Here is a 10,169-nt window from a genome sequence, read left to right on the forward strand (position 1 = left end):
AAACATCTTCCTTGACGAGTTATGTTTACAATTGACTAACACTAACTTTCCCTCTCTTTAGATTAATCTATTATCTACTCACATTTTCTAAAGGATTACTCGCTTTGACTTACTTCTTATTCATTGTGGAGTTTCAGGAGTAGACGTGGCCATGTGGGACTGCTCAGACGTCAGCGGCGACTCTTCGCAATCGAAGGACGTCAGTGCAGCATCATCTGGCGTGAGGAGCACTACAAAGACAAAAAGCAGAATAAAAAGCAGCTGCAGACGTCTATTTCTCGACAGCAGCCCATCTGAAGACGAGGGCGAGAAAGCCGAACGTGAAGGAACTTCACCTTCCAGCGTGAAGGAAACGCTGTCCCACGATTCCTGGACTCATCCTTTAACGTTTGAGGATTTTGCTGGGAGCGATGTCGAGCCAGGGGAGTCTTCCAGATTCCTGCCAGTTTGTCTTCCTGCGCAACCTGTCCAGTCACAAAAGGAATCTCAGAACAGTTCGGAAATAGTCATAAAGGTAGAGGACGGAGAAACCGGCCACCAGAGGGAGCACCGTCGCATGACCTTTAAGTGGCGACGAACGGGGAGCTCAGGACGCATTTTGCGTCCTCTCGGCGCCTCCCAAAAGCCAAAAAAGAGACTTCTAAAAATCAAATACTGCCCCTACTTGTCAGCTTGCCACAGCGCTGAGCGCAGGCGGCGCTGGGTCCTGCGCTCAGCTGTTCGACGTGCCCGTGGGGCCTCTGGTCTCATGTATCCGGACCTAGTGGGCAAGAGGATTCGCCACCTGTATGAGGAGCATGACAAGTCGGAGGTATGGTACAGGGGAGAAGTGATCCGCATTCACGAGGCCAACACCGACCCCCTGAAAACCATCTTCGAGGTGTGCTATGACAGCGAGCCCGAGTGGAAATACTATCTGGAGTTGTTCATTGACTATAAAAAAGGATGGCTCATTATAGAGGATCTCTCCCCACAAAAACTTCAGAGGTGAACACTCATCATCAACCAACAACCATGATACTACAGACCTGAATGATGCAAGCTAGCTGTCAACACAAAAACCAATGCTAACGCGATTGCTCTATTGGAGCAAAAGCAGGATTATATTTATTAAGTTAACATTTTCATGAAGGAAGCCGGCAACAGAGTGGAGATTCTCATTTGCAATACAGACGCTCCCCTACTTACGAACATTCAACTTACGAACAACGGCACATACGAACACGTCTGCAAATTGCGTTTAAGTCCAAAAATGTTCGCAAATCCAATTTTGTATTTCGCGCCTTTTTCGGAGTAGTACTTCTTTCCGCCGCTAATACCGACGCCTGGCGCTGTGAGAGCTCAGCTCACCCAGCATCTACCTTCTTCTTCGTTGCAATGCGGAAGTGCGTGAATGTATCTCCAGTGTGCAAAGAACCTTTTTCATTTGTATCATTAAATATCTCATGCATCCAATATTGAATATGGTTGGTAAAAAGCTAAAGGCTTCTATTGAGGGAGTTGCAAGGAAGAGGTAAGCCATTTCATTTGAAACGTGTGGCAATAATAACGAAGCTTGATGCGCGTGAGAGTGGTGAGCGTTTCACGGGCATTGAATCGTTCGACCGTCAGTACCATTTATAAACAGAAAGATCGAGCAGCAGGACCCAAATATTAAGGGTTTTTATTAAAAAATGACCATGTATAGTAAGGCTTTTTTATTAAAAAAAAAAACGACCATGTACAGTAAAGCGTTTTTCTTAAAAGACGACATAGTATAGTAAGGCTTTTTTTCTTAAAAAATGACATAGTATTGTAAGGCTTTTTTCTTTAAAAAAAACGACATAGTATAGTAAGGCTTATTTTCTTTAAAAACGACACAGTATAGTAAGGCTTTTTTGTCTTTAAAAACGACATAGTATAGTAAGGCTTTTTATTTACAAAAAAGACCATGTATAGTAAGGCTTTTTTCTTAAAAAATGACCATGTATAGCAGACATGTCCAAAGTCCGGCCCCCGGGCCAATTGCGGCCCGTGGACAAATTTTTACCGGCCCGCGGCCTCTATCATGAAATCAATAATATGCGGCCCGCCAGCACTGTTGACCACAGTATAAAATACATGTGTACAAAAAGCTATTTTTCATATTTTTCATTTCACCAGAAGATGGCAGTACCCCTGTGGCCGCACTCTGGCCGCCGTGACCCTTGACCTTGCGTGATCGTTTCAGCCCAGCCCATTTCTAACATGGCGTCTGTAAACAAAAAAAGGAAAGTTGACCGCGAGGGCCGCCGCTTCCAGGACAAGTGGAAATTTGAGTATTTTTTCACTGAAATACGAAACAACTGTGTCTGCCTAATTTGCCAAGAGACTGTGGCTGTTTTCAAGGAATTCAACATCAAGAGGCACTACCAGACGAAACATGCTAGCTACGACAAGCTAACTGGGAACAAACGCAGTGAAAAAGTGAAGCAACTGGAAGCTGTTTTAACGGCACAGCAAAGCTTTTTCACAAGAGTCCGTGAGTCAAATGAAAATGCCACAAAGGCAAGCTACAAAGTGGCAACGCTGATTGCAAAGCACTGCAAACCTTTCACTGAGGGTGAATTTATTAAAGACTGTGTAATGAAAATGGTTGAGAAAATTTGTCCCGCGAAGAAGCAAGAGTTTGCCAATATTTGCCTGGCTCGTAATACTGTGGTACGGAGAATTGAAGACGTTTCATTAGATATTAAGAGACAGTTAGAGGCAAAAGGAACTGAGTTTGACTTTTTCTCGTTAGCGTGCGATGAAAGCACGGATGCGTCCGACACCGCTCAGTTACTGATCTTTTTAAGAGGAGTGGACAATGACATGAACGTGAGTGAAGAGCTTCTGGACCTCCAGAGTCTGAAGGGCCAAACAAGAGGAACGGATTTATTTGTTTCTGTTTGTTCCACCGTAGATGACATGAAACTACAGTGGAATAAAGTCACCGGGATTATTACGGACGGCGCACCTGCCATGGCTGGCGAGCGGAGTGGATTATCAAGCCTTGTCTGTAACAAAATCAGCGAAGAAGGAGGCAGCGCTATTAAACTCCACTGTATTATTCATCAAGAAGTTCTCTGTGCCAAATATATGAAATATGATAATGTTATGAAACCGGTGATAAAGACTATTAATTATATTCGCTCCAAAGCGCTGTGCCACCGCCAGTTTCAACAGTTTCTTCTCGACATCCAGGCTGAATACGGAGATGTTTTGTATCACACCGACGTAAGGTGGCTCAGTCGGGGGTCTGCGCTGCAGCGCTGCTTCTCTCTCAGGGAGGAAATTGGACAATTCTTGACTAAAATGGGACAACCCATGCCACAATTAAATGATCCTGTTTGGCTGGCTGATTTGGGATTTTTAGTTGACATAACGCGACATCTGAATGCGCTGAACACAAGCCTTCAAGGGCAAAATGCAGTGGTAAGCAGTGTTCCCTCTAAGATGCGCGCGTGCGCAATTGCGCACTACTCTCGTCTTCTCTGCGCAGCAGCAATCATATGGCGCGCAGTAAAAAAAAAAAAAAACAGATTTTTTTTTTTTTTTTTTTACCCCTTTCCCCATGATGGCGCCGTTTAAGCGGCAGCCAGTGGCAGTAGCTCTGTCCACTTATGTTTTTCGTGTTTTACAGCATGTTCTATCATGAAAAATTAGAGGGAACATTGACATGCACCTGCTTGTGGCAGGTGTGATACTGGTGTGCCCATAGCGAGCAATGATGATGTCGTGACCGGATGATTCGCCTAAAGACGTTTAGACGGACAGATCGCCGAATGGACGTTCCGCCGAACGTTCATTCGGCGACCTGCCCGTCTGTCAAACGTCCGTCGGCGAAACTTCTTTAGGCGAATCATCCGAGTACCGATGATGTCGCTCACACTGGTACTCAGTGCGCTCAGGGAGGTTGACTTTCTGCTCAGACATACGAAAAATTAGAGGGAACATTGGTGGTAAGCCAACTGTATTCACACATCAAAGCCTTTCGGACCAAGCTGCTACTTTTCCAAAGACACCTGTCACAGGCGCAGCCCAATACCGCACATTTCCCGTCGCTGCAGGAAATTGTGACCAGTTTCCCACAGATCAATATCAGTGCGCAAATGACAAAGTATGCAGCAGACATCTCATCTCTGGTTGAGGAGTTTCAGCAGCGCTTTCGGGACTTTGCAGCTATTGAAAAGGAGATCACGCTTTTTTCCTCTCCTTTCTCCGTGGACCCTGATGACGCTCCAGACCACCTGCAACTGGAGCTCATTGAGCTGCAGTGTGACGCCGAGCATCGCAGTCGGCACCAACAGCTCCCTCTTGTCAACTTCTACCGCCAGCTGGATGAAGGCAGGTTCCAAGCAATTCGGACATTTGCTAAGAAAATGCTGAGCTTGTTTGGCTCCACATACATGTGCGAGAAGACATTCTCCGTTATGAACATTAACAAGAGCCGCATGAGGACGAGACTGAGTGACTCTCACCTGCGTGACGTCTTGCGCATCAAAACCACTGCTCTTGAGCCAGACATGGACTACATACTGCAGTCAAGATCCCAGTATCACCCTTCACATTAGTGCAGGCAAGACCTTTGTTAAGTCCTCTGAGTTGAATAAATTCTTAAATCTCAGTTAATTATTTTTTTTGTGATGGTCAAAATCACAGTTTGAATATGCAGTGATCATTGTTTTGTTTTCAGCACTTTTCCTACAGTGAGCATATAATAGTGAATAATATGTAATGTTTCACATGAACTTAGATATCCTTTATAGTTTTCTTAATTTTTTGTGGTTTGTGATTTCGGTAAAAACCTAAATGTAAAAAAAAAATGTAAAAGTAAAAGTATGCCATTTGTAATTAAAAAAAATCCCAAAAAGTTAATTTGTATTTAATGTTAATGGTTCAAAGAATGTTTGGACACCCCTGATTTAAAGGCATAGCATCCCATAAAACTAAGCTTTCATTTCAAACTATTCCACAAAATGTAGGTTTTCATAAAGAGCAAAGCTTTCCACAATACTAGTGTCCTACAAGTGCAATCAGTGGATCGGCGTCAGGTGCTTCTTGCAGCCCAACCCCCGTTGCTTCAACTGAGTCCGACCGAGTCTGTGCTGGATGTTTCGGAACAAAATGCTGGCCCAACCCACAGCGGCCCTCGAGGACCCCTGTTGCAGACTCTCCAAGCCAGTCCAAGTCTTTTTCTGGACCTATTGTAAATGTTGGCCATCAAAATGCAGACTTTTGACCATTTTGACTCATTTAAGAGCACCTTTGTTGAATGATATTTTACCCATTTCATTATATGCAGCGGTGTATGATGACACTAAAGGCTTTTGATTTGATGTAAAGGCATAGCATCCCATAAAACTAAGCTTTCATTTCAAACTATTCCACAAAATGTAGGTTTTCATAAAGAGCAAGCTTTCCACAATACTAGTGTCCTACAAGTGCAATCAGTGGATTGCCGTCAGGTGCTTCTTGCAGCCCAACCCCCGTTGCTTCAACTGAGTCCGAGTCTGTGCTGGATGTTTCGAAAAAAAAATGCTGGCCCAACCCACAGCGGCCCTCGAGGACCCCTGTTGCAGACTCTCCAAGCCAGTCCAAGTCTTTTTCTGGACCTATTGTAAACGTTGGCCATCAAAATGCAGACTTTTGACCATTTTGACTCATTTAAGAGCACCTTTGTTGAATATTTCACCCATTTCATTATATGCAGCGGTGTATGATGACACTAAAGGCTTTTCATTTGATTTAAAGGCATAGCATCCCATAAAACTAAGCTTTCATTTCAAACTATTCCACAAAATGTAGGTTTTCATAAAGAGCAAAGCTTTCCACAATACTAGTGTCCTACAAGTGCAATCAGTGGATTGCCGTCAGGTGCTTCTTGCAGCCCAACCCCCGTTGCTTCAACTGAGTCCGAGTCTGTGCTGGATGTTTCGAAAAAAAAATGCTGGCCCAACCCACAGCGGCCCTCGAGGACCCCTGTTGCAGACTCTCCAAGCCAGTCCAAGTCTTTTTCTGGACCTATTGTAAACGTTGGCCATCAAAATGCAGACTTTTGACCATTTTGACTCATTTAAGAGCACCTTTGTTGAATATTTCACCCATTTCATTATATGCAGCGGTGTATGATGACACTAAAGGCTTTTCATTTGATTTAAAGGCATAGCATCCCATAAAACTAAGCTTTCATTTCAAACTATTCCACAAAATGTAGGTTTTCATAAAGAGCAAAGCTTTCCACAATACTAGTGTCCTACAAGTGCAATCAGTGGATCGGCGTCAGGTGCTTCTTGCAGCCCAACCCCCGTTGCTTCAACTGAGTCCGACCGAGTCTGTGCTGGATGTTTCGGAACAAAATGCTGGCCCAACCCACAGCGGCCCTCGAGGACCCCTGTTGCAGACTCTCCAAGCCAGTCCAAGTCTTTTTCTGGACCTATTGTAAATGTTGGCCATTAAAATGCAGACTTTTGACCATTTTGACTCATTTAAGAGCACCTTTGTTGAATGGTATTTTACCCATTTCATTATATGCAGCGGTGTATGATGACACTAAAGGCTTTTCATTTGATTTAAAGGCATAGCATCCCATAAAACTAAGCTTTCATTTCAAACTATTCCACAAAATGTAGGTTTTCATAAAGAGCAAAGCTTTCCACAATACTAGTGTCCTACAAGTGCAATCAGTGGATTGCCGTCAGGTGCTTCTTGCAGCCCAACCCCCGTTGCTTCAACTGAGTCCGACCGAGTCTGTGCTGGATGTTTCGGAACAAAATGCTGGCCCAACCCACAGCGGCCCTCGAGGACCCCTGTTGCAGACTCTCCAAGCCAGTCCAAGTCATTTTCTGGACCTATTGTAAATGTTGGCCATCAAAATGCAGACTTTTGACCATTTTGACTCATTTAAGAGCACCTTTGTTTAATATTTCACCCATTTCATTATATGCAGCGGTGTATGATGACACTAAAGGCTTTTCATTTGATTTAAAGGCATAGCATCCCATAAAACTAAGCTTTCATTTCAAACTATTCCACAAAATGTAGGTTTTCATAAAGAGCAAAGCTTTCCACAATACTAGTGTCCTACAAGTGCAATCAGTGGATCGGCGTCAGGTGCTTCTTGCAGCCCAACCCCCGTTGCTTCAACTGAGTCCGACCGAGTCTGTGCTGGATGTTTCGGAACAAAATGCTGGCCCAACCCACAGCGGCCCTCGAGGACCCCTGTTGCAGACTCTCCAAGCCAGTCCAAGTCTTTTTCTGGACCTATTGTAAATGTTGGCCATTAAAATGCAGACTTTTGACCATTTTGACTCATTTAAGAGCACCTTTGTTGAATGATATTTTACCCATTTCATTATATGCAGCGGTGTATGATGACACTAAAGGCTTTTCATTTGATTTAAAGGCATAGCATCCCATAAAACTAAGCTTTCATTTCAAACTATTCCACAAAATGTAGGTTTTCATAAAGAGCAAAGCTTTCCACAATACTAGTGTCCTACAAGTGCAATCAGTGGATTGCCGTCAGGTGCTTCTTGCAGCCCAACCCCCGTTGCTTCAACTGAGTCCGACCGAGTCTGTGCTGGATGTTTCGGAACAAAATGCTGGCCCAACCCACAGCGGCCCTCGAGGACCCCTGTTGCAGACTCTCCAAGCCAGTCCAAGTCATTTTCTGGACCTATTGTAAATGTTGGCCATCAAAATGCAGACTTTTGACCATTTTGACTCATTTAAGAGCACCTTTGTTGAATATTTCACCCATTTCATTATATGCAGTGGTGTATGATGACACTAAAGGCTTTTCATTTGATTTAAAGGCATAGCATCCCATAAAACTAAGCTTTCATTTCAAACTATTCCACAAAATCTAGGTTTTCATAAAGAGCAAAGCTTTCCACAATACTAGTGTCCTACAAGTGCAATCAGTGGATCGGCGTCAGGTGCTTCTTGCAGCCCAACCCCCGTTGCTTCAACTGAGTCCGACCGAGTCTGTGCTGGATGTTTCGGAACAAAATGCTGGCCCAACCCACAGCGGCCCTCGAGGACCCCTGTTGCAGACTCTCCAAGCCAGTCCAAGTCTTTTTCTGGACCTATTGTAAATGTTGGCCATCAAAATGCAGACTTTTGACCATTTTGACTCATTTAAGAGCACCTTTGTTGAATGATATTTTACCCATTTCATTATATGCAGCGGTGTATGATGACACTAAAGGCTTTTGATTTGATGTAAAGGCATAGCATCCCATAAAACTAAGCTTTCATTTCAAACTATTCCACAAAATGTAGGTTTTCATAAAGAGCAAGCTTTCCACAATACTAGTGTCCTACAAGTGCAATCAGTGGATTGCCGTCAGGTGCTTCTTGCAGCCCAACCCCCGTTGCTTCAACTGAGTCCGAGTCTGTGCTGGATGTTTCGAAAAAAAAATGCTGGCCCAACCCACAGCGGCCCTCGAGGACCCCTGTTGCAGACTCTCCAAGCCAGTCCAAGTCTTTTTCTGGACCTATTGTAAACGTTGGCCATCAAAATGCAGACTTTTGACCATTTTGACTCATTTAAGAGCACCTTTGTTGAATATTTCACCCATTTCATTATATGCAGCGGTGTATGATGACACTAAAGGCTTTTCATTTGATTTAAAGGCATAGCATCCCATAAAACTAAGCTTTCATTTCAAACTATTCCACAAAATGTAGGTTTTCATAAAGAGCAAAGCTTTCCACAATACTAGTGTCCTACAAGTGCAATCAGTGGATCGGCGTCAGGTGCTTCTTGCAGCCCAACCCCCGTTGCTTCAACTGAGTCCGACCGAGTCTGTGCTGGATGTTTCGGAACAAAATGCTGGCCCAACCCACAGCGGCCCTCGAGGACCCCTGTTGCAGACTCTCCAAGCCAGTCCAAGTCTTTTTCTGGACCTATTGTAAATGTTGGCCATTAAAATGCAGACTTTTGACCATTTTGACTCATTTAAGAGCACCTTTGTTGAATGATATTTTACCCATTTCATTATATGCAGCGGTGTATGATGACACTAAAGGCTTTTCATTTGATTTAAAGGCATAGCATCCCATAAAACTAAGCTTTCATTTCAAACTATTCCACAAAATGTAGGTTTTCATAAAGAGCAAAGCTTTCCACAATACTAGTGTCCTACAAGTGCAATCAGTGGATTGCCGTCAGGTGCTTCTTGCAGCCCAACCCCCGTTGCTTCAACTGAGTCCGACCGAGTCTGTGCTGGATGTTTCGGAACAAAATGCTGGCCCAACCCACAGCGGCCCTCGAGGACCCCTGTTGCAGACTCTCCAAGCCAGTCCAAGTCATTTTCTGGACCTATTGTAAATGTTGGCCATCAAAATGCAGACTTTTGACCATTTTGACTCATTTAAGAGCACCTTTGTTTAATATTTCACCCATTTCATTATATGCAGCGGTGTATGATGACACTAAAGGCTTTTCATTTGATTTAAAGGCATAGCATCCCATAAAACTAAGCTTTCATTTCAAACTATTCCACAAAATGTAGGTTTTCATAAAGAGCAAAGCTTTCCACAATACTAGTGTCCTACAAGTGCAATCAGTGGATCGGCGTCAGGTGCTTCTTGCAGCCCAACCCCCGTTGCTTCAACTGAGTCCGACCGAGTCTGTGCTGGATGTTTCGGAACAAAATGCTGGCCCAACCCACAGCGGCCCTCGAGGACCCCTGTTGCAGACTCTCCAAGCCAGTCCAAGTCTTTTTCTGGACCTATTGTAAATGTTGGCCATCAAAATGCAGACTTTTGACCATTTTGACTCATTTAAGAGCACCTTTGTTGAATGATATTTTACCCATTTCATTATATGCAGCGGTGTATGATGACACTAAAGGCTTTTGATTTGATGTAAAGGCATAGCATCCCATAAAACTAAGCTTTCATTTCAAACTATTCCACAAAATGTAGGTTTTCATAAAGAGCAAGCTTTCCACAATACTAGTGTCCTACAAGTGCAATCAGTGGATTGCCGTCAGGTGCTTCTTGCAGCCCAACCCCCGTTGCTTCAACTGAGTCCGAGTCTGTGCTGGATGTTTCGAAAAAAAAATGCTGGCCCAACCCACAGCGGCCCTCGAGGACCCCTGTTGCAGACTCTCCAAGCCAGTCCAAGTCTTTTTCTGGACCTATTGTAAACGTTGGCC

The 10,169-nt window shown here is 44.0% G+C and overlaps 1 protein-coding gene across 14 annotated transcripts in view; it reads left to right on the forward strand.

The window, feature by feature from the left end:
* The window catches only part of c3h15orf39 (chromosome 3 C15orf39 homolog), a 32,730-nt gene that overhangs the window by 5,495 nt on the left and 17,066 nt on the right, over window positions 1–10,169 (forward strand). For 12 of the 14 annotated variants that reach the window (XM_077596946.1, XM_077596948.1, XM_077596945.1 and 9 more), the window contains exon 3: window positions 138–987. In XM_077596946.1, coding sequence (XP_077453072.1) covers window positions 138–987 — 850 coding nt within the window. Of the gene's footprint in view, window positions 1–137; window positions 3,436–10,169 lie in introns of all 14 variants that reach the window. The other 2 variants (XM_077596956.1, XM_077596957.1) reach the window with 2 other exon arrangements.

This window comes from Stigmatopora argus, chromosome 3 (genome assembly GCF_051989625.1).
Source record: "Stigmatopora argus isolate UIUO_Sarg chromosome 3, RoL_Sarg_1.0, whole genome shotgun sequence".
In the NCBI taxonomy this organism is placed as follows: domain Eukaryota; kingdom Metazoa; phylum Chordata; class Actinopteri; order Syngnathiformes; family Syngnathidae; genus Stigmatopora; species Stigmatopora argus.